Source organism: Xenopus laevis, chromosome 4L, assembly GCF_017654675.1.
Source record: "Xenopus laevis strain J_2021 chromosome 4L, Xenopus_laevis_v10.1, whole genome shotgun sequence".
Classification (NCBI taxonomy): Eukaryota; Metazoa; Chordata; class Amphibia; order Anura; family Pipidae; genus Xenopus; species Xenopus laevis.
In genome coordinates, this window is record NC_054377.1 from 12,313,656 (window position 1) to 12,339,420 (window position 25,765).

Here is a 25,765-nt window from a genome sequence, read left to right on the forward strand (position 1 = left end):
TCCCAGAGACGTCCCAGACGGTGGTTAGAGAAGCCGGTCCCATCGGTGGCTGTTTCCTATTGAGAAGGGCTGGGCGAGTCTTCTACACACTGTTCAGCAAGTTGTGATGAAAAAGGGGCGAGAGATTTATGTGTTGGGAATTGTAGGAAGTAACCCCCCAAAGTGGCCTCCATGGATAAAACCGATAAGCCCAAAGTGGCAGTTCCCACGTGAAGGGACGGCCATCAGGAAGGCCTCATACATGGGCCATAAGCTGTAGAGTTGCCAGTGTGTATTCCTATGCAAGCACCTAGGCAGTTACACACAGGTTTCCTTCCTTCATTGACAGAAAATAGCTGTCTCAATGGTGTTAGAGTTCCTGTTAGAACTCCAATGGTGGGCATGGGAGCTTTTAAGAGACGCAAATAATCTCACTTCCTTTACAGTTGTCGCTCCATCTGTACCTTGTCGGTGGGTAACTGGATATTGGGCATACTTACCCTTTAACAGCTAAGCAGGATCCTTACATGGACAGTACTGTTCCGACGCATTCCTTTTGAAGCCAAACATTTGATAAGAGGGAAGGTGACAGATTTTGCATTTACTGTGAGTGTTCCCTTTCATGCCAGAGGCACATAATGGGCAACTCATGCTCACGGGTGACAGTAGATCCTGCTCAGCTGCCCAACTTGGCCTTGGGTAAATACTGACAATGCTGGCCACAAGGCAATGCACAGATCAGATCTGCACTCAATCAACAACCATATTGGCCAAATAAATGATTATTGAGTAATTTGTCAGATTAGATGTAACAGGAACTCTGAGTGTACTATGAATTAGTCCCATCCTCCTAGGAGGAGCCATTCTGTACAGTTAGGGGGCAACATCCCATCCTCCTAGGAGGAGCCATTCTACAGAGTTAGGGGCAGGCCCGGATTTGTGGCGAGGCCACATAGGCCCGGCCTAGGGTGGCAAAAAATAGGGGCGGCATGCCGCCCAGCCGCATTATGGGGACGTGTGCGTCCCCATTCAATTACACCAGTGGAAGTGTAGGCGGGCGTTAGGACCACGCGGCCGCCTGGTCGGCCTCGCGGCCTAGGGGCGACCAGCATACAAATCCGGCGCTGGTTAGGGGGCAGCATCCCATCATCCTAGGAGGAGCCATTCTACACAGTTAGGGGGCAGCATCCCATCCTCCTAGGAGGGTCCATTCTGTACAGCTAGGGGGCAACATCCCATCCTCTGTTCTTACATAGTTATATAGTTAGTTACAAATTTGGTTGAAAAATTACAAAGTCCATCAAGTTCAACCCCTCCAAATGAAAACCCAGCCCCATACACACACCCCTCCCTACTTTTAATTAAAATTCTATATACCCATATCTATACTAACTATAGAGTTTAGTATCACAATAGCCTTTGTATTATGTCTGTCCAAGAAATCATCCAAGTCCCTCACTGTCCTGAGTGTGAAGAACCCCCTACGTTGTTTCAAATGAAAGTTCTGTACAGATTGGGGATATTTTCTTAGTGGCAGCTCTAGGTGGCTATTTATACAGAATCCAGTTATACAGTTTTCCCAAAAATAAGTATCCAGCTCACAATAACAGATCTGACTCTGATCCAAAATAAACACAAACAATTCCAGAGCATATTCCCATAACAAACACTGGGTCACAGGTCCCTTAGAATCATTTGAATGGGAAATATTTGCCCTTTCAACCAGTTTCTATCAGTCATATCAAGCAAACAGCAGTCCACTGGCAAAATTATAGAAGGAGGGACCCATGCAATATAGATAACCCGGGGGCCCCATCTGATATCTGCTGTTAGACTACAACTCCCACAAACCCCTCTGTCAGTCTATCATTAAATCAACATTTTCTCCTGCCAGTAGGATATATTCTGAACATTGTATGTTTCCACTTCCTATTTTATTTGGTTTGGGTGTCAGAAATCTTGCCTACTCATTCCATAACTTAAAAAAAACAAACAAAAAAAACCCCACAACAAGCAAAATGGAGAAGTCAGTTTCTTTGAAGGGGAAGTTCACCTTGAAACTGACTCAAGTGGAATGGGGCCCTTTTAAATTTAACTTTTTGTTCAGCTGTTCCCTAATTTGAATCTGGTTGCTGGGGTCACATGTAGCCTAGCAACCAGGCTGTGGTTTGACAGGATGAATAGGAGGGATCTGAATAGAAAGCGATTGAAATAGGAGTAACAATAAACCCCCAGCCTTGGAGGTGATGCTGCATTTTGGTTGCTGGGGTCACAGACACATATTTTTCAAGGCTATTGAACCCAATGGGGGACATATCAACACTGGGCAAATTTGCCCATGGGCAGTAACCCATGGCAACCATTCAGATTGCTGCATTCATTATTCCACTTGCAGCTGGCTTTAAAAAGCTAATCACTGATTGGTTGCTATAGGTAACTGCCCATGGGCAAATTTGCCCAGTGTTGATAAATGAGCCCCAATGTGAGAAGCTAGAGGAACTTGCACCCTAAAATACACGTGCCTTTCTAACAGGCCGGCATTGCCCAGTATTCCTGCACCTTTGTTAGCTTTTGGGCGAAGCCGAGAGGAGGTTCCGTATACCTTAGGGAACAATGGGAAGTTATGCTACTTTAAACAAACACCAAGCAATCAGATCAACAAAAACCCAAGGTGTTACCTAATACAGTGAGTTGCGACTGTCGCATCCCATGTCTCCCTAGTTGATGTTGTACTTGGAGCAAGTTCACCTTAAGGGCAGAGACACATGGTCAGATTCAGGGAGATTAGTCACCCGGCGACAAATCTCCTCTTCTTCGGGCGACTAGTCTCCCCTTAATGCCTTCCCGCTGGCTAGAAAAGTAAATCGCCAAACTCGGATCGATACGTTTTCCGAAGTCGCCCGAAGTTCCTTGTGAGGCAACTTCGGCCAACTTCAGAAAACGAAGCGTTCCGAGTGCTATCCCGCCGGTGATTTACATTCTAGCCAGCGGGAAGGCATTAAGGGGAGATTAGTCGCCCGAAGAAGAGGCGATATGTCGCCGGGTGACTAATCTCCCTGAATCTGACCATGTGTGTCTGCCCTTGATATAACTTTTAGTATGCTATAGAATTGCCAATGCTAAGCAACTTTTCAATTGGTCTTCATTATTTATTTTTCTAGAGTTTTTTTCAAACTATTTGCCTTCTGACTTTCTAACTTTCAAATGGGGGTCAAGGACCCCATTTAAAAAAACAAACAAATGTTCTGAAAAGCTACAAATGTATTGCTATCGTTACTTTTTATTATCCATCGTTCTATTCCGGCCCTCGCCTATTCATATTCCAGTCTCTTATGCAAATCAATGCATGGTTGCTAGGGTCATTTGCACCCTAGCAACCAGATTGGTGAAATGGCAAACTGGAGAGCTGCTGAATAAAAAGCGAAATAACTCAAAACCCACGAATAATAGACAAAATTTCGACATCATACTAGAACTGAGCAGGGAAGTATCTGAAGATACTTCTTGCTTCAGTAACTAAAGCTTTTGCTACAGCAGGGGGTGCTCAGGTTACACATTCACGTAACAGTTGAGGTACACGGTGAAAGGGCTCAAAAGAGCATTCTCAGAAATGTTACATTAACTGCTATGCTGGGGAAAAAAAAGCTACCAAAGAATAACATTCCTTATGCAGCAGTAAATAAACACTGCCGGTTCCCACCACCTGAAAGCAGAAATGCCTCTCAGTAGGTCTGAGGAATAATCACAGAGCATCGAAAAATGAAAATACAGAACCAGTTCTACAGGTCCCCCCCCCACGCACCCTCCTATCCCAGTGTCACCTTTCATCTACACGCACAGGGCAAACAAGTTCTGCCGATTTCTTTCTAAATAATGTCATTATACAGTGTGGGGAGAGCACAGAAATTCAGTATGGCAGCAGCAGGGGCAACAAAGAGCCCTGGAAATCTATGCGAGCTTGCATAAACCTCAACATAAACGTCTGCCTAAGGAAAGTTAAAACAGATCTGAGGGTGGCCATAGACGCAAAGATCCTATCGAGGATTCGTACGATTTTCGGACCATGTGTGGAGAGTCCCGTAATTTTTGGTCCTGCGAAGATCGGTCGTTTGGTCAATCGAACAGGTTTGATTTTGTCCCGACCGTCCCGCCCATTGCGCTCTCATTGTAATCCGATCGTTCAGCCATAGAGCCGAATGTTCAGATTACCCCCGATATAGCACAAACATTTCTCTTTCCCACTCTCAGCGCTGACAGACTTCTCACCGGGAGACCGTGCGTAAAAATCAAAAGCGGCTTTATTGAAGACCCTGCTGCCACGGGCTAGTGCGCATGCGTGCGGCGCCGTGTTTGTGTGCACGCACGCAGTGCTACGTTTGTGCACAGATCTTCTATTCTACCGCGACCCGGACAAAGTGGGGTCGCACCGCCCCACTAAGTAGCGGATCTGGGCCGGCGGGGCCCAAAAGAGCCAGGGGCCCACTGGGTTTTTTCCCGCCAGCCCAGTCCGATACTGCCTGCACGTTAGTGGCATATCGGGGAAAGATCTTCTCGTTTGGCGATGTCACCAAACGAGCGGATCTTTGCGTCTATGGCCACCTTAAGACACTTGCCAGTCTACATTAATATTAACTTTTCAGTGGGTTTAATGTTACTAGTAAATTTAATTGCTAATAAAAGCATTATCCGTCTGTCCATTTCTGCACTGCTGGTCCTGACTATTATAAAAAGAAAAAAAATGTAGCAGAAGGCAGCACTCTTCCAGCCAAGACTGGTCTGTTAAAGGGGTTGTTCACCTTTAAATTAACTTTTAGTATGACGTAGAGAGTGATATTCTGAGACAATTTGCAGTTGGTTTTCATTTTTTATTATTTGTGGTTTTTGAGTTATTTAGCTTTTTATTCAGCAGCTCTCCAGTTTGCAGTTTCAGCCATCTGGTTGCTAGGGTCCAAAGTAACCTAGCAACCATGCATTGATTTGGATAAGAGACTGGAATATGAATAGGAGAGGGAATGAATAAAAATGGGAGTAATAAAGAAGCAATAACAATAAATGTGTAGCCTTACAGAGCATTTGTTTTTAGAAGGGGTCATCCATTTGAAAGCTGGAAGAGTTAAAAAAAAAATATATAAAAAAGAAAAGGTCATTGAAGGTCAATTGAACAGTTAATTAGAATTGTCTGTTCTATAACATACTAAAAGTTAACTTGAAGGCGAACCACCCCTTTAATCAGCTGCTACATTATACGGGGGGGGGAGAGAGAAATTTCCTGGGCCCCGTGGGCTGTGCCCACCGCAAGCCCCACCTACAGGTCCGCCCCCCACCACACAGTAAAAAAACAAAAGAAATATTGGTGGCTAGGGTTCCCACATGTTAATAAAAAATAAAGATATTGGTGGTCAGGGCCCCCCATAAAAAAATATTTGTGGCCAGGGCCCCCCCATTAAAAAATATTGGTGGTTAGGACCCCACATGAGAAAAAAAAATTGGTGGCCAGGGCCCCCCCACATTATAAGAAAATTGGTGGCCAGGGCCTAAACCTCCATGCCTTCCCAAAGTCAGCAGCTCTCAGAAAGATAGGGGGCCAGCTAATAAAGTAAGTGTGGCCGGGCCCCCCTTACCCTCGGGGCCCCCTACAACTCTCCCCCCCGTCACCCCCTGATGGCGGCTCTGCCTCCTGGGCCCCCCTGCAGTGGCAGGGTCTGCTTCCTCTGTAGTCCCGCCCCTGTCTGGATCCCTAAAGTGGCTGCCTGTGACCCTAAATCTTTACCTTTGCCCCCTGAACCAATTGGACCCTGAATAATATGAATATGCAGAATAACCAGTTTCCATTTATTTCTCCTCCTAAGCCATAAACATCCGCTTTTGAAGTAAGAATGTGCTGGGCCAGACGTGTGACTTAAAAGGGACAATAAAGCAAAGTGACAGGGGGCGGACGTCAGGTGAATGAGAGCAGGGGACTTGCCTTGGGGCGCCCTTACCTTTTGGCCCGACTCTGACACACGCTCTTCATACTGTCTGGGGAAAAAAATACCTATTTTTGTTGACTAAAACATAACATCTCTATGTCTGAGCAGTGTGGAACAATCAGATGGCAATATTTCCTTTTTAAAAAGAGGGGGGACCAAAAATGTTCCCCCTTTTTTTAAAAGGAGATATTGGGAGATATGATAGACTTGGCCAACAGAGGGGGCACTTGCTTGATAGCAATCAGTGGTGTAACTAGATATTAGTGGGCCCACAGCAAATTATTTTTTAGGCCCCTAAAATCTTGAGGTTGAACTGTTTTACCAAGTGTTATTGAAATTGTATATTAATTAGGGCCCCTATACCTCATTGAACCCCCCCCCGCAGCCGCAGGGTCTGCTTCCTCTGTAGTTACGCCCTTGAATTAGAAACCTAGAACAAGTGAACCTTGTCAGAACAATCATGGCTGCTCCCAGGCGTACAAACAATACTATGCAAAATAAACTATAACCTATAGCAGTGTTGTGCCACCCAAGTCTTGCAGGACTACAGCTCCCAGCATTTATTATCCATGCTGCAATCACTTCACAAAACTGCCACTGCAAGAGTTAATGTTTCCCATAATGCATTTCAGCTGGGACTTCTTCCTTATTAAATTATCCATGCAGATTTTTGTTTCCTTTGGCTCATGTGTGTACAACATCACCAATGATTCTTCACTGTGCAGTAGGGGCATCAGTGGAAGGGGGTGTATAGTAAGGCAAGCTAGTGAGTGTAAAATAAGGCAGCAAGCTAGCGAGTGTATAATAAGGCAGCAAGCTAGCGAGTAAAATAAGGCAGCAAGCTAGCGAGTGTAAAATAAGGCAGCAAGCTAGCGAGTGTAAAATAAGGCAGCAAGCTAGCGAGTGTAAAATAAGGCAGCAAGCTAGCGAGTGTAAAATAAGGAAGCAAGCTAGCGAGTGTAAAATAAGGCAGCAAGCTAGCGAGTGTAAAATAAGGCAGCAAGCTAGCGAGTGTAAAATAAGGCAGCAAGCTAGCGAGTGTAAAATAAGGCAGCAAGCTAGCGAGTGTAAAATAAGGCAGCAAGCTAGCGAGTGTAAAATAAGGCAGCAAGCTAGCGAGTGTAAAATAAGGCAGCAAGCTAGCGAGTGTAAAATAAGGCAGCAAGCTAGCGAGTGTAAAATAAGGCAGCAAGCTAGTGAGTGTATAATAAGGCAGCAAGCTAGCGAGAGTAAAATAAGGCAGCAAGCTAGTGAGTGTAAAATAAGGCAGCAAGCTAGTGAGTGTATAATAAAGTAAGGATGATCAATGGATACTGGGATTTGCAGTTCAACAATAGGACTATATATATTTATATATATATATTGTATATAATTGATATTTTTACCACCAATAAGAACAAGAACAGCTTTAATGAGTAACAGGGGACACTGAAAGCCCACTAGGACCCCCGTCCCTTGCCTACCTGCTGAAGCATTTCCTCGGTGGCATTAAGCTTCAGGTGGTGCTCCTCCACACACGACTCCAGATCCCGGATCTTATCCCCCTGGGCTTCCACCTGGTCAGTGAGCACGCTCACCTAGTGCAACACAAACACACACAAACGGAACAAGGTCACCCAGTGGGAGCGTTTGCATATCAAAAGCAGAACAAACAGCACTTCCTTTTCTGACACCCAAGAGCCTGATCCTCACCTTCTCATCCAGCTCCCCCCAGGCACAGCAGTCACTTTATTTCCCCTGCCTGTTTCTCAGAGAGGCAATAAAGGTGCTGTGGGAGCAGAGTGGGTGCTATTAGTGCTAACGAGCTGCCTGGAGCCTTGCCTGTAATGTGCTGTGATTGGGGCACGTAGTATCACTTTAAGGCGTTCAGCAGTCGGACTTCCCAAGCGTTGCAAGTTCCTGCATGACTGAGAAATGCTAACGTAATGGGGCTGAGTGTTTATCAACAAGGGCAATAAACAACCAATGGGATTGGCCCGTCACATTGTTCTTTAAAGGAATTCTTCACCTTTGGCTTAACTTTTAGTATCGTGTAGAAAGTGATATTCTGAGACAATTTGCAATTGGTTTTCTTTTTTTATTATGTGTTGTTTTTGAGTGATTTAGCTTATTATTCAGCAGCTCTCCAGTTTGCCATTTCAGCAATCTGGTTGCTAGGGTCCAAATTACCCGAGCAACCATACCTTGATTTAAATGAGAATATAGAATATTAATAGGGGAGGGTCAGAACAGAAAGAGGAGTAATAAAAAGTAACAATAACAATAAATATGGAACTTTACAGAGCATTTGTTTTTTTGACGGGGTCAGTGACCCCCTTTTCGAAGCTGGAAAAAGTCAGGAGAAGAAGGCAAATAATTCATAAACTATGACAATGAGGACCAATTGAAAAGTTGCTTAGAATTGGCCATTCTATAACACACTAAAAGTTAACCTGAAGGTGAATCACCCCTTGAAGCCAAAAACTACACTTTGGTCTGTTGCCTTTAAAAGGATTGTTCACCTTTAAATTAACTTTAATATGATGTAGAGAGTGATATTCTGAGACAATTTGCAATTGTTTTTTTTTTTTTAGTTATTTAGCTTTTTATTCAGCAGCTCTCTGGTTTACAGATGTAATAATCTAGTTGCTAGGGTTCACATTACCCTAGTAACCACACACTGATTTGAACAAGAGATGAATATGAATAGGAGAGGGGCTGAATGGAAAGATGAGTAAGTAGCAATGACAATAAATGTGTAGCCTTTTTTTAGATGGGGTCAGTGACCCCCCCCATTTGAAAGCTGGAAAGCGTGAGAAGGCAAATAATTAAAAAAAAAACTATAAAACAATGAAGACCAATTGAAAAGTTGCTTAGAATGGGCCATTTTATGACATACTAAAAGTTAATTTAAAGGTGAACCACCCCTTAAAAACACACTTAAAACTTCCATAACAGTGTTGGGCCACCCAAGCCTTGCTGAACTACAATTCTCTGCATACACCAATATTCCATCAAGGGTTAAAGCAGGCTGGGAGCAGTAAGCTAGCAACACCAGCAATTAATACTTAAAATGCCAACAATGAAACAACACATTTTCAATGTTTCAGTTTGCCTTTGCTATTCTCTGCACTGCTGATTCCGACTCTTCAAACATAGAAGAAGGCAGTTAAATGGGTTGTTCACCTTTGAGTTAACTTGTAGTATGACGCAGAGAGTGATATTCTGAGACAATTTGCATTTGGGTTTAAATTTTTATGGTTTTTGAGTTATTTAGCTTTTTATTTAGCAGCTCTCCAGTTTTCAATTTTGGCCAAAATGACCCTAGCAATCCTGCATTGATTTGGAATATGAATAGGGGAGGAGTAATAAAAAGTAGCAATGACAATACATTGGTAGCCTTGGTAGCATCTTTTTTTAGATGGGGTCAGTGACCCCTATTTGAAATCCGAAGAGTCAGAAGAAGAAAGCAAATAATTAAAAAACTATAATAAAGAAAAAAAGAAGACCAACTGAAAAGTTGCTTAGAATGGGCCATTCTACGGCATACTAAAAGTTAAGGTGAACTGCTTCTTTAAAGGAGATAAAAACCCGAAAATGAAATGACACTTTTGAATGTTTTAGTCTGCCTTTGCTATTCTCTGCACTGCTGGTTCCGACTGTTGAAACAAAGATGAAGGCAATTAACAGACCTCTGAAGCAGCATGCAAGAACTGGAGACATGTCTGATTTCTGCTACATTGCTTCAAGAGTCTGCATGGCCTCCATGGAGGATCCTCCCATAGGAATTTTGTTAGCTCTGCTGCCCACTCTGCTCACTGTTCTTTGTGTGATTAAATCTATTTCTTATAGCTCTGAAAATGCCTGAACAGGTCTGTCTCCTCCCCTCTAATGTCTCATTAGAGTGTAATAACCACAGGCACAAATAGCTCGGTAGCCTCCCTACTTTATATAACAGAAAGATGACTGCCTCCAGCCCGCTAGAATGTAAATCACCGGCGGGATAGCAATCGGTGCGCTTCGTTTTACGACGTTGCCCGAAGTTACCTCACGAGGAAACTTTGTGCGACTTTGTAAAAATGAAGAGCTCCGAGTGCCCTCCCGCCGGTGATTTAGATTCAAGGGCAGAGGGAGGCAGTTCGGGGAAATTAATCGCCCGAAGAAGAGGTGATTTATCACCGTGCGACTAAAGGCAGAGACACACGCTCAGATTCGGAGAGATTAGTCTCCCAGTGACAAACCTCCTGTAAATTGCCAGCAGGATGGCAGTCGGTGCTCCTCATTTTCCAAAGTCGCCCGAAGTTTCTTCGTGAGGCAACTTCGGAAAACGAAGTACAACGATTGCCATCCTGCTGCCGATTTACATTCTAGCCGGCGGGAGACAGTCCGGGGAGATTAGTCGCCCGAAGAAGAGGAGATTTGTCACTGGGCGACTAATCTCTCCAAATCTGAGCGTTTGTCTCTGCCCTTAGTTGCCCGGTGATAAATCCCCTCTTCTTCGGGCGACTAATCTCCCCGAACTGCCTCCCTCTACCCTTGAATCTAAATCACCGGCGGGATGGCACTCGGAGCTCTTCGTTTTCCAAAGTCGCCTGAAGTTTCTTCGTGAGGCAACTTCGGGCGACTTCGGAAAACGAAGCACACGATTGCCATCCTGCTGGAGATCTACATTCTAGCCGGCGGGAGGCAGTTCAGGGAGATTAGTCGCCCCAAAGAAAAGGAGATTTGTCACTGGGCGACTAATCTCTCCGAATCTGAGCATGTGTTTCTGCCCTTAAGGAAAACATAGGTGACTGCTGCGGGCTGCACTGATTTCTATGTAGCTATGTAGTTGGCATCTATATGAATATCTAACTAGCCATGCAGTATTAGGACTTTATATATGTTTGGACTTGTAGACTGTGCTGATTTCTATGCAGCCATGCAGAACGCTGCATTTGGGCTTGGCTTTATAGGGTTGAGGTTTAATCAAAGCATGGAAGGGTTGGGTACCCCATACCCATTAGGCCCTTATAGGTGTCCAAAGCCAGCTAAATCAGCTTAGGCAAAGATAATGATCCATTCTTGGTTTTTGCAATGATCCATTTAGCTGGTGTTTATGTTCCCCTTTAACATATAGAACAAAGCCAAAACTAGAAGTGGAGTTGAATGTTACTGATGGAATGGATTGAGTTCAGCTGGTTTACTGTCTGCCTGGGAACAGGTGGGAAGATCAACAAGCTGATCCTTATCACATACATTGTTAGGGCTCTTACTGACGAGCGGTTGAAGCTGCGCTCCCCTGCGTTTCGTTTTTCTGCGTTCAGCCGCAGGGGAGCGCAGGAATAGACGCATTACGTTTTTTCCAATGGGGCTGTACTCACACAGGCGCGTGTAGGTTGAGACGCAACATGCTGCATTTTTCCTGCGTTCCGGGCCTACATGCGCCTGTGTGAGTACAGCCCCATTGGAAAAAACGTTATGCATCTATTCCTGTGCTCCCCTGCGGCTGAACGCAGAAAAATGAAACGCAGGGGAGCGCAGCTTCAACCGCTCGACAGTAAGAGCCCTTAGACTGGGGGCCAGTCTCTGTGCCTTTGAAGAAATGTACGCACTAAAATGACCCGCGCTGTCCAGTAGTTAATAATTAAAAAGTCACAGACTCTATTTGCTTAGGAATAATACAGGAAAATAAAACTCTAATAATACTATACTAGGTGACCACAGCGCCACCTATTGGACATTCCTACCCTACTATAGAAAATGGGAAGTTTTCCCTTTAATAAAATAATTCTCTCCCTATGAAAGGGGTGGTTCACCTTTAAGTCAAATTATAGTATGTTATAGAATGACCTATTCTAAGCAACTTTTCAATTGGTCTTCGTTATGTATTTTTAATATTTTTGTCAATTATTTGCCTTCTTCTTCTGACTCTTTCCAACTTTCAAATGAGGGGGGGGGACCCATCTAAAAACAAATGCTCTGTAGAGCTACAAATGTATTGTTATTGTTACTTTTTATTTCTCATCTTTGTATTCAGGCCTCCCCTATTCATATTCCAGTCTCTTATTCAATTCAATGCATGGTTGCTAGGGGAAGTTGGACCCTAGCAACCAATTACAATAGAATTACAAACTGGAGAGCTGCTGAATAAAAAGCTAAATAACTCAACAGCCACAAACAATCAAAAATGAAAACCAATTGCAAATAGTTTCAGAATATCACTCTACATCATACTAACAGTTAATGTAAAGGGGACAAACCCCTTCGTTTGTTTAACTACAGCTTTGGGGACCAGGCCAGCCCTATATTTTGGGAACTGATGATGTAAGGAGAACCTATTTTATCTGCCAGGGGCAGTGTTGGACTAGGTTCAGGTGGGGGAGGGGGGGTTTAGAAGTCTGGAGGGGGCACTCGGTGACACCAGGAGGGCCAATCACTTTTTCTGGAAAAAAATACTGGTCTTCCTATATATTTTTCCCTATTAATAACATTGGTACAAACCACCATTTTTACCGGCCAGGCCGGTAAAACCCCGGCCAAGTGGCAACCCTACTCCCAATGGACTTGCCCATTCATCCATCATTCTAAAGGAATGGTGACTTGGTGAAGACGAAATGCACCTACATACCTGCGGAACACCCATCATTTACTTGCTTACCGATGAGCTGCATAGAGATAAATAAATCATAAATGTACCTGTAATATTAGAGATTCCTTGTCACCTTCCAGTCGTGCCAGTCTTTCGTGGTATGTTTCATTATTTACTGCTGTGTAATTTACCTACAAGACAAAAAATACACCAATAAGCCATTTTCAGCTAACTAAGGCCTAATATGGTTACAGAAGAAAAGCCTGATATGTACATGTGTATAAAGGCACAAGGCTGCAGGCTGAGTTATACAGGGAACTCTGAGTATCACTCATGTATTATAAGGGATAATGTACCCCCTACTGTAAATGATAAGGATATTAGAAGTCACTGAGGGGTTCTGTGACCATATAAATGCACAAGACTGCAGGCTGAGTTATACAGGGAACTCTGAGTATCACTCATGTATTATAAGGGATAATATACCCCCTACTGTAAATGATAAGGATATTAGAAGTCACTGAGGGGTTCTGTGACCATATAAAGGCACAAGACTACAGGCTGAGTTATACAGGGAACTCTGAGTATCACTCATGTATTATAAGAGATAATGTACCCCCTACTGTAAATGATAAGGATATTAGAAGTCACTGAGGGGTTGTTATGTGACCATATAAAGGCACAAGGCTGCAGGCTGAGTTATACAGGGAACTCTGAGTATCACTCATGTATTATAAGGGATAATGTACCCCCTACTGTAAATGATAAGGATATTAGAAGTCACTGAGGGGTTGTTATGTGACCATATAAAGGCACAAGGCTGCAGGCTGAGTTATACAGGGAACTCTGAGTATCACTCATGTAGTATAAGGGATAATGTACCCCCTACTGTAAATGATAAGGATATTAGAAGTCACTGAGGGGATGTTCTGTGACCATATAAAGGCACAAGGCTGCAGGCTGAGTTATACAGTGAACTCTAAATATCACTCATATATTATAAGGGATAATGTACCCCCTACTGTAAATGATAAGGATATTAGAAGTCACTGATGGGTTCTGTAATCATATAAAGGCACACCGGGGCTGGCTGAAAGATCCCTTTTGCTCCTATAAACACTGTATTTTTAATAGAAAGCCTTTACTTAATTAGAAATGAAGCCATTATACATCCACTCAGGTTTCTGCCCCTCTATTGAAATCAACACATTGAGGTGCTGGTGTAACCCTGCAATAGTTATGGCTTTCTCCTTAAAGACTCTGAGTCAGCCAGTGGTGCCTGTAACATTATAACGCCCAAGCAATTTATGAGGGCCTCTGGCAAACAACACCAATAACGAGAAGCTCATAAGTGATGTCATCCCGTGTCGCCACTTTTATTAGAAGCCGCCCTGCCTAATCAACCATAGCTTATCCCAAATGCTGACTGACTCCATCATTTTAATCAGGGCTCCGGCAACACACATGCTAAAGAAAATGTAAAATTGCTCAGAACTCTCTTCTAAGCATTTTTGCAATTTACTGTACATTCATTATTTTTCTAGTTGTCAAAATCGGAGCAGTTTTTAAACTGCCAATATAAAGAATTCGGAACAACATCGCCACCTGCTGTTCACTTGGTACATTTGTCTGCAAACCAATAAAAGCAAAGGCCTGTGATGTTGCTCTTCTTAAAAAATGGAGTTAGTGAGCAGAGAAGAGTCATTTGATGTATGTACGGACAGTTCTATGCAGAGAAGCATCATCAAGTCATCCCTTTTCTCGCTAAATTAATTTTTCTGCTGTGATTGAAGCTCGTTGGCTGTAATGAACAGCAGGTGGCGCTGTTGCCTTGATTTTATGATATTAGAAGTGTAAAAACTACTACTATCTTGAAAAGTAGAAAGAAATAATGTAAACTGTAAAAGTGCTTAGAGTTTTTCAGCAATGCTCAAAGAGTCATCAGGCCCTCCTAGGTTTGGCAAAGCTTTTGCCAATGTTTCGTCCGAGCAATTTTAGGGAGGCCCAAAACCTGATGGACACACAGCCTTGCCTAGCTCTGCAGGACATGTCCATAATGGGCCCACTGCACCCTTTTGTGCTTGTTCTGAACTCCAATATAACCTTCTTTCTAGGAATGCACCGAATCCAGGATTCGGTTCAGGATTCAGCCTTTTTCAGCAGGATCCTTTTCGGCCGAATCCTTTTCCCCGAATCCAAATCCTAATTGACATATGTAATTAGGGGCATTTCGTCACAAAAGAAGAATTTTTCCCACTTTTACCTTTCCTGCCCATAATTTGCATATGCAAATTAGGATTTGGTTCGGTATTCGGCCGAATCTTTCACCAAGGATCCGGGTATTCGGCCGAATCCCAAATAGTGGATTCGGTGCATCCCTACTTCTTTCTGTTGGTTGATTCCAATATAATATGAGCCTGTTAGATAAAGAGCAGTATAGCCCTGGAAGGTTTAGTTTGCATTGGTGCCTTCTCTTGCATCTGCAATGAACTGTTTGGTTCACCTTTAAATTAACCCTTAGTATGTTATAGAATGGCTAATTCTGAGCAACTTTTCAATTGGTCTTCATTTTTTCTTTTTCATAACTTTTAAATTATTTTTAGTGTTGGGCAAATTTGCCCTGTTTCGATTCACCTGAAAAAACGATAATTTTGACGGCCGCGTCAATTGTGACGCGCACGTCGATTTCGACGACAACGTTAAAGTCAACGGGCGTCCGAATAATGTTGCCACACGACGGTTTTGACACAAGCAACTTTTCCGTTGCGCGTCCAAAATAGTTTGACACAGGTGAATTTTCGCTACAGTTTTGCGAATTTAATCACCGGCGGAAATTTCCTGTGAATTTGCGCCTGGCGAATTATTTTGCCCATCACTAATTGTTTTCCTTCTGACCCCCTCTAAAATACAAATTCTCTGTAAGGCTACAAATGTATTGTTATTGCTACTTTTTAATTACTCATATATTTATTCAGATCCTCTCCTATTCATATTACTCTTATTGTCTCTTATTCAAATAATACATTGCTAGGGTAATTTGGATCCTAGCAACAAGATTGCTAACAATTACAAACTGGAGAGCTGCTGAATAAAATGCCAAATAACTAAAAAAACACAAATAATAAAAATTGAAAACCAATTGCAAATAGTCTCAGAATATCACTCTCTACATGATACTAAAAGTATTTTAAAGGTAAACAACCCCTTTATGTTTTTTGTGCCTACTCTAGAGAGCACAGTGGCAGAGTTTTATAGAAGGTTTAAAGGGTAAACATAAAGAATACAATCAGACGATATTCATTTTTATGAACCTGAAACCAACTGTCCAAGATTTTGTTGCAGAGGGAATCATATTTATCAAATCACTACGGCCGTCACTTGCTTATTAAGATGGTGCTTTCAAAGGGGTGGTGTCTAATTCTGAATTCCCAGAATGGAAAGGGAAATCTCACAATAGACCACAAATGTGCTGAGCTCAATATATATTTATTTTTCTTACTGTGGCAAGATACCACCAAGTCACAATGCTTTACTGTACTTAAAGGGGTTGTTCAAGTTTCAGCTAACTTTTAGGGGCACATTTAATTAGCTCGAGTGAATGAATAGAATAAAAAATACTTCGAATTTTGGCTACTTCGACCATCGAATTGGCTACTTCGACCTTCGGCTACGACTTCGACTTCAAAACTAAAAATTGTTCGACTATTTGACCATTCGATAGTCGAAGTACTGTCTCTTTAAAAAAATCTTCGACCACCTACTTCGCCACCTAAAACCTACCGAACATCAATGTTAGCCTATCGGGAAGGTCCCCATAGGCTTTCCTACCAATTTGGGATTGAAGGAAAATCATTCGATCGATGAATTGAAATCCTAAAAGGATTTTACTTTGACGGTCGATTATCGAGGGTTAATTAACCCTTGATATTCGACCAACAGTAAATGTGCCCCATAGTATATAAATATATATATATATAGAAGTCCAAGCTGGTGCACTCCTCAAAAAGCGAATAAATGCCTGGGTGCCGGTAAAAACTTACATATACAGGTATGGGACCTCTTATCCAGAATGCTCAGGACCTGGCGTTTTCCGGATAACGGATCTTTCCATAATTTGGGTCTTCATGCCTTAAGTCTACTAGAAATGCATTTAAACATTAAATAAACCCAATAGGCTGTTTTTTCTTCCAATAAGGATTAATTATATCTTAGTTGGGATCAAGTACAAGCTACTGTTTTATTATTACAGAGAAAAAGGAAATACTTTTTAAAAATTTGGACTATTTGGATAAGTCTATGGGAAATTACCTTTCAGTCATTTGGAGCTTTCTGGAAAACAGGTTTCCGGATAACAGACCCTATGCCGGTATTTTAAAAGAAAACTGCAGATTAAATAAACTGAGCGTGTCCCCCTATTATTACTGGGTCTCCTCAAGGTCTTACGCCTAATTATACAAAGTAACAATGCCTCATTGTGTAATACAATTTTGTTACATTGTGTTATTATTGCAATGCCAAACAAGTATTACATATGTATCCCTTCAAGGCTAACACCCGGGCAGCTGCCTCTAATTACTCTGTATAGGGCCTCATAATTTAAAGGGGAAATAAGTAGAACAGAACAAAGTACCTATAATCATGATATATTGCCTATACCATTATACACTATAAACAGTTTTACTATGTAACAAAGGCAGACTGGGCCGCAGAGATAAGGCAGGTAAACACACACACACAAAGCTTTAAATCAGTTTCTAGGAGATCCAGTGTCTGCCCAGAATGTTATCGGTAATGAGCAGGAGTCGGAGACTGAAGGCGGCGGAAGGAAAAATGACATCCAGTTCCAGTTTATGGGAAATCAAATACACAACTGAATGCGATGAAAGTGTTTATGCTGCTGCTGCTTGTGTTGATTGGGAGGAGGAAAATGTACTAAATCAGTAGCCTTTGTTATTACTTTATGACTCGGCGCCTCCAGCAACTGAATTCGATTGTAAGCTCTTTGGGGCAAGACAGGAGTGAACAATTCTGTGTGCAGCTTTCTACAATTACAATAGATTAGTTTTTAGTAATCTGAATTAGGGTAGGACTCCATGAGCGTTTTTGTCGCAATCCGACGCGCTGCAAAATAAGGTAAATCATAGCATTGTCGCACCGTTGATCCGACGCAACACGACTCTCAGATGCAGACGCTGCAGTCGTGTCGCGTCGGATCAACACTGTGACACCATGTGACAATTCTATTGCTTACTTTGTTTTTGTCGCATGCATCAAGTCGCATGCGTTTTGTCGCAGTGCGTCGGATTGCGACAAAAACGCTCGTGGAGTCCTACCCTTAATCTGATTATTTGCTCAAAGCTATGTGTCAATTGTAGGGAAGCACCGAATCCACTATTTTGGATTCGGCCGAACCCCCGAATCCTTTGCGAGAGATTCGGCCGAATACCAAACCGAATCCGAACCCTAATTTGCATATGCAAATTAGGGGTGGGAAGGGGAAAACATTTTTTACTTCCTTCTTTTGTGACAAAAAGTCAAATTAGGATTCGGATTCGGTTTTGGCCGGGCAGAAGGATTCAGCCGAATCCGAATCCTGCTGAAAAAGGCCGAATCCTGGCCGAATCCCGAACCGAATCCTGGATTCGGTGCATCCCTAGTTAATTGGGACCTCACCATCAGCCCCCGTTTTGGGAGACTACCCCCCACCCTTCCCAATCAGCTATTGGAGGATTTTTGTCTCACTAGGTAATCTGGACCCGTGTGGTCAACTGCCCAAAGCGACGCAAAATTGTAACATTAGTATCAACACAATACAGAGTTGTTTATTCCAGACTCACAGCTCAGGAAATGTTTGTACAGTGAAATCATCGGCCTACCATCGGCCTTTAAATTTGAGATATATTAGCAGACGTTCTTGGTGGTAACTCTAAAAATCAGTGTAGTAAAAAAATACAAAAAGTAGACAACGGCCTTGCGCGTTTCGTGCCCATTGGGGCACTTACTCAAAGGACTATGAGTAAGTGCCCCAATAGGAACGAAATGCATTGGAGATCACCCCTTTAGATGGTGATGCATTATTATGCACCCTAAGCACCCACAGCGTTCCAGAGCCAGTATCATTCATCCCCACATATGTCCTCGCCCCATGAGCTGACAGCTATTTGTCCCATGTCAAATGATTGCAACACTTTGGACACACCTTTTGCACAGCCCTTCCCTGTATATATGAAAAGGTGCTACAATAGGTGCTGAGTACTTTATGGCTAATCTTCCTTAATGTATTCTTTCCATTAAAGGGGAACTGTAAGCTAAATTCAACATTTATTGGAATATATCTTAGCTGTCCTTATTCTACAGCTCTTTTATGAAATCTGGGATTTCGTTGCTAGAGCTTGCTTTCCTAGCAACCCGGCCATCGTTTTGGTAGTCAGAATATAATATCGAGCTGATAAGGAATACACTATAATATAATATAATAATATACAAGAGCCATGATTATCCTGTAAATTATATCCTTATAAACGGTGCTTAGTGATGTCATTAGTTATAATTAGTGATGGGTGAATCATTCCCGTTTCACTGCAAATTTCTCTCGATATTGGTGAAATGGGCGTCTGCACAGTATTGACGCGGAGTGGTTTTTGGATGCGCGTCCAAAAAATTTTTTCGTTGGAGTTTTGTGAATTTATTCAATGGCAGCGAAACGTGGAAATTCACAGTGAATTTTCGCCAGGCGAATTTATTCCCCTATCACTAGTTATAATTAGTGATGTAATTTCTGTCACATGAGTCACTAAGACTTGTGTATTATAATAAATAAAGTACCATCTGTTGAGGATATTAGAAGTCGCCTTCAGCCTTTTATTCTTTTATATGGTCATGGAACTCCTCGGTGATTTATAATATCCTTATATATTACAAGAGGGGGTACTTTATTCACGGGTTAGCAATGGGGATTGGGCTTCAGTGGAAGTGGTGGGGGAGCTTTTCAGTGGACCCAGATTTTGGCACACACTTTGTTCAGGGAAAAGTAAAAATGACCCAACCATAGATAAGACACTAATGTATCTCTATGGAAGGTTTGCATTCCGCCAGAGCATTCCATTAGTAGCCCTTTACTCCCCTCGGATTAGATCACAGTTTAATAGTTATACCATATATGGACCCAAGAGGGACACACTCTCCTTATATTCCTCTTAATATCTCTCTACAGCATTAGTTGTAATGGAAACAATATCCCTACAGGGTCACACTAGGAACCAAAATCTAGTGGCTGCTGCAGAACCTCTTTTGAAAGCCCAGCTGTCATTCTTCCTCTTCCACAACTTTCCCTTTAAATAGATAAAACACTGTTTTGCAGCAGCTCAGTTAATAAGGGAGATTTACCTACGTATTATTGAATGATTATTATCATTATTATTATTACTGTTATTTAAGCACTAACATATTCCTGTATAACAAGGGATGTAAAAACCAAACATACACGTCACATACAAATACTGACCAATACAGGAGGGTCTATCTCATTGAGCTTACATAGGGAAGTACTGCTATAAATATAGATTTTGTTGGCCCACATGAAGTCAAACAACACCAGGGGATAGGCCAGGTCCCTTTGGCTTTTTGTAATTATATTATAACACAGCAGGAGGCCTGTGGGAGATGATAAGAAAACATCTGCACAGGGAATACTTAGGCAACACTACAGAGTATTGGAATTGTGCTAAGCTCTACCCAGTGTTGAACTGGGTGTCTGGGGCCCCCCCGGGGCCGTCATCTTAAGGGTCCCCTCTACCAAATGCTCCAATGCAAACCTCCTCTTCCCATTACTTTCAGCCAGCAGGGGGCAGACCCTAGCCATCAGTAAGGGAGGAAGGCAGCAGTTCTGGGTCGGCGGGGCCCACCTGGTTTTCTCCCGGTGCCCAGTCCGACCCTGATTTTACCCTCAGCATCTCATCAGATTTTGTTTTCAAACTGCTAATGACCAATACATTTTAACTGCTGATTGGTTGCCATAGGTTACAGGACTTAGAGCCGGGATACGTCATTGTATGGGGCCCTATGATGGCTGCTTGAACCAATGGCAGATTTATTGCATTACACCTGCAAACCGAGCTAGGCAATAAAACAAATGGAAAATAAATACAAATATAGCTCTTTCTATTACAAAAATCCATATATAACATATACAATGATAGCGTAGTGGCCCTTTAAACTACCAACTCCCTTATCTTCCTTTTCTTTCAACTGCCCTTTTCTCTCCTTTGTGCTAAAGGTATGTGATTGATGATATGGAATGCCCGTTATCCAGAAAGCTCCTCTATACAGAAATGCCATTTCCCATAGTCTCAAACTGTCCTTCATTTTTAACCCTTTTTCTCTTTGCTCTGTAATGATAAGACTGTGCCTTGTATTGAATGGTCACTAAGATGCAGAAACCGATGTTGACGGCAAAACTATTTAAAAGTGTTTTACGAGTCAATGACGTGGGGCATTTGATTCCAGAGGCCTAAGTGGTTAAATTAGATCATTAATTCATGAAGTCGTGAATCCAGTGCAAGGTGCAAAGCAGAGAGTGAATGCAGCTGCCCTTTAAATCTAGCTGGCAGTGAGCTGGGTTTTGCTTTACATTTGAACTTGGGCAAAGACAAATAAACAACCACAGGGTAAGTGGACTAAGCTAAAATATTAGCGCTGAAAAAACAAACAGCATTCCAGCATGTTATTTTTCGGAACCAGTTGGGCAACAACAGGGGAGGGGACGGCAATAGGGGGAGCTCAGTAATCAAGTTGCCCCATATACAAGTTAGCAGGGCCCTCCCACAATTATTTGTGGCACTTGGGGTGCCCCTGACTGGCGTTTCCCTCTGTACCCCCTGATGCCGGCAATATATAAAGTATATAACAGATATTATCAACATAAGCTATTCTCTCTCTTAACTCTCTGTCAAAAGGAGACACCAACTCCTATTGATGAGTTGGAGATATTTCAGTTTGGTTGATCACTTGAAACTATTTTATTTCCCAAGGTTTTGTTTTGTATGTTCCCAAGTTCTTGTTTGCTGCCAGTTGCTAAAGAGGGGTCACTGACCCTAGCAACCTTTGCAAAGTTCTGCGGCTGAATGCTGGGGGAAAGTAGTAAATCGTGCTGAAAATGCTATCAATATTTATCAACTAAAGGTGGCCATAGACGCACAGATAATATCGCACAAAACGAATTTTCGTATGATATTCGGTGCGTGTATGGTGGGAAAAAAATCAACCGATCTCGGCAGAAGACTTGGATATCGGTCGGCTCGTTGATCAGGCTGGACGGAAAATTTTAATCGGGTGCCTTTGAAGTAACCCAAAAATCGGCCATTGTTAGTGCCGAATCGTCATTAAAAAGAGGTTAGTCGCCCTGCGAGAATCTAAATCGCCGGTGGGATGGCACTCGGAGAGCCTCATTTTCCGAAGTTGCCCGAAGTTCCTCCTGAGGCAACTTTGGGCGACTTCGGAAAACGAATCGCTCTGATCGCCATCCCTCCAGCGATTTACATTCTCGCAGGGCGACTAATCTCCTCGAATCTGAGCCCTTATGCTTCACCCTAAACTCAATACCGTTATTAATTCAATAACAAACGTTTCTCTTTTCTGAAATAAAATGAGACTCTCTATTGGACGTTCCCAGTTCACCCCCTGCCTATCTACATATCCTGTTCAGCATTCCGGTACCACTACCATGTGAATCAAAGCACCAAACATCTCGTACAATATTGACACAAACTAAACAGTTAACCGTTAAAGATTAACACAAGCTAGTATTATTAGTAGTAGCTATTAAAGGGGTAAACACCGCTGTTTTATAGTTGTACAATAAAAGAAAATATACAGGTATGGGACCTGTTATCCAGAATGCGCGGGACCTGGGGCTTTCCGTATAATGGATCTTTCTGTAATTTGGATCTTCATTCCTTAAGTCTACTAGAAAATCATGTAAAGATGAAATAAACCCAATAGGCTGGTTTTGCTTGCAATAAGGATTAAGTATATCTTAGTTGGGATCAAGTACAGGTATGGGACCTGTTATCCAGAATGCTTGGGACCTGGGATTTTCTGGATAACAGATCTTACCGTAAATGGGCTCTTCATACCTCATTAAGGGCCTGCGCTCCCCTGTGTTGCGATTTCTTCTGTTCAGCTGCAGGGGAGCGCAGGAGTAGACGAAGTCAATTATTTTGAAGGGGGCTGTACTCACACAGACGCATATATGCGCCAAACGCAGGTGAAATGCAACATGCTACGTCCCAACCTGCGTTTGGCGCCAAACGCAGGTGAAATGCAACATGCTGCGTCCCAACCTGCGTTTGGCGCTTACATGCGTCTGTGTGAGTACAGCCCCCTTCAAAATAATTGACTGCGTCTACTCCTGCGCTCCCCTGCGGCTGAACGGAATAAAGCGCAACGCAGGGGAGAGCAGGCAAAAACAGGTATGGGACCTGTTATCCAGAATGCTCGGGATCTGGGGTTGTCCGGATAATGGATCTTTCTTTAATTTGGATCTTCATACCTTAAGTCTACTAGAAAATCATGTAAACATTTAATAAACCCAATAGGCTGGTTTTGCTTCCAATAAGGATTAAATATATCTTAGTTGGGATCAAGTACAAGCTACTGTTTTATTATAACACAGAAAAAGGAAATCATTTTTAAACAATTGGATTATTTGGATAAAACGGAGTCTATGGGAAACGGCCTTTCTGTAATTCAGAGCTTTCTGGATAATGGATCCCATTCCTGTACAATATAAAGCAAGCTACTTATTAACAACTGACAGCCGTTGTCGTGGCTGTACTAATGACTTCTATGTGTAGTTATCCTTCTCTAAACACAACTTTGTGCGCATAAAGCAACTCACCCTCTTCAGCCACCTGAAATGCTTGTATATATCAATTTCAATATCCATGCTGTGTGCCCATTTCGCAAGGTCAGATCCCCGGCTGCTTTTGAAAAGCTCCTTTGTCTTTGCCTTTTGTTTTACGTGTGATTGGAAAATGGCTCGTTGTGTTCCTCTGAAGGCAAATATCTGGTCACATTTTTTTTTTTTTACCAGTCAGTCGTTCAGCCCCAGAGGCAGGCGGTCTCTGCAGCGATTTAACTGCCGCGCACACACTTAAAGCAGCAGTCTGTCGCGCGGTGCAGCCTCTCTAATAACGCTGCTCTGGCACGGGATGCAGAGACCGGTTCTACAATGAGCTATACTCTCTGAATGGAATTAGGAACCTCCTGTAATGTAGATCCTGGCACATGGACAGAGAGAGAGTAGAAGCTACACATTGCTGAGCAGTCACAGGGAAACTATTTTCCAGCAATGGCAGAAGCTGGAACTCATTAGAAAGAGACCCCTGTTTCCTGTCTCCCTCTGTTTATGAGCAAACGCTATAAGCAGCCCCTGTCGAACTCCCTGGCCCGCTCCTGTGTTCTCTCCACTACTAACAACAATAACCAAATATTAATATTAATGGCAATAACTAAGTCTGGCATGCAAGGAAAGAAAATGATCATTCTTCATAATTACGGGGGAGTTGTAGCAAGCCACTCCGAAAAGAGAACAAAATATTCACTAGAGGGGCAGTTTACCTTTAAATTAACTTTTTGTATATTCCACAATGGTTAATTCTAAGTAACTTTTCAATTGGCCTCCATTTTTGCTTTTTTATAGTTTTTGAATTACACGTATGGGACCTGTTATCCAGAATGCTCGGGACCTAGGGTTGTCTGGATAACGGATCTTTCTGTAATTTGGATCGTCCTACCTTAAGTCTATTAGAAAATCATGTAAACGTTAAATAAACCCAATTAGGCTGGTTTTGCTTCTAGTAAGGATTCATTATTTCTTCATATTTGGGGGGGGGGGAGCTGTATCAAGCCACTCCGAAAAAAGAACAAAATATTAATTAAAGAGGCAGTTTACCTTTAAATTCAATTTTAGTATATTCCAGAATGGCTAATTCTAGGTAAATTTCAGTTGGTCTCCATTTTTGCTGTTTTATAGCTTTTGAACTACAGGTATGGGACCTGTTATCCGGAATGCTTGGGGTTGTCTGGATAATGGATCTTTCTGTAATTAATTATATTAGAAAATCATGTAAATGTTAAATAAACTCAATAGGCTGGTTTTGCCTCCAATAAGGATTAATTATTTCTTCATATTGGGGGGGGGGAGCTGTATCAAGCCACTCCGAAAAGAGAACAAAATATTCATTAAAGAGGCAGTTTACCTTTAAATTAAGTTTTAGTATATTCCAGAATGGCTAATTCTAGGTAAATTTTCAGTTGGTCTCCTTTTTTGCTGTTTTATAGCTTTTGAACTACAGGTATGGGACCTGTTATCCAGAATGCTTGGGACCTAGGGTTGTCTGGATTACGGATCTTTCTGTAATTTGGATCTTCATACCTTAAATCTACTAGAAAATCATATAAACATTAAATAAACCCAATAGGCTGGTTTTGCTTCCAATAAGGATTAATTATATCTTCGTTGGGATCAAGTACAAGCTACTGTTTTAATATTACAGAGAAAAAGGAAATTGTTTTAAAATTTTTGGATTATTGATTAAAATGGAGTCTATGGGAGACGGGCTTTCTGTAATTTAGAACTTTATGGATAATGGGTTTGAGGACAACGGGTCCCATACCGGTACTAAAAAAATAACCAAACCGCAATATTAATGGCAATGACTAAGTCTGGCATGCAAGGAAAGAGAATTGTCATTCTTCATATTTGGGAGGGGGGGGGATCTGTAGAAAGCACCTCCAAAAAGAGAACAAAATGTTCATTAAAGGGAGTTATACATTGATACAGTTGAAAAGTTTAATAGGTTTGCTTAGTCAGTGAAGCTTTTTTCTTCTCTTTCTCCAGTTAAATCCACCTCAGTGCAGCAGTGAAGTAAATGAAGCTACAATGGGCCTCATTTACAAATCCTGTGGTGCAAATGCCGGAGCTCTAGGGGGCGTGGGATTTGTGCATCTTGTGCTGTGCAAAGCAAATAGCGGTGGGTGCAATGAAGTCCTATAAATAAAGTACTCCAGTGTTTCTTGCACCCATTGGCGCTCCGTAGATTGCACAGTTGCTTAACGAATAAGCTTGGGGGTGCCCATGTATGCAACTTAGCGTCATGACTACAATGGCAATGGCAAATATATTCTGTGCTCCAGACCTGCACCTGCTGTGTTAAATGAGGGGCATAACAGTTTGCACCCACTTTTTGCACTTTGCATTGTGCTG

At 42.3% G+C, this 25,765-nt stretch overlaps 1 protein-coding gene across 13 annotated transcripts in view; it reads right to left on the minus strand.

The window, feature by feature from the left end:
- The window catches only part of LOC108713799 (liprin-beta-2), a 93,545-nt gene that overhangs the window by 42,831 nt on the left and 24,949 nt on the right, over window positions 1-25,765 (minus strand). For 11 of the 13 annotated variants that reach the window (XM_041589902.1, XM_041589896.1, XM_041589900.1 and 8 more), the window contains exons 4-5: window positions 12,606-12,689; window positions 7,412-7,525 (exon numbers count right to left, since the gene is read on the minus strand). In XM_041589902.1, coding sequence (XP_041445836.1) covers window positions 7,412-7,525; window positions 12,606-12,689 — 198 coding nt within the window. Of the gene's footprint in view, window positions 1-7,411; window positions 7,526-7,640; window positions 7,840-12,605; window positions 12,690-23,395; window positions 23,636-25,765 lie in introns of those variants that run through there. The other 2 variants (XM_041589905.1, XM_041589907.1) reach the window with 2 other exon arrangements.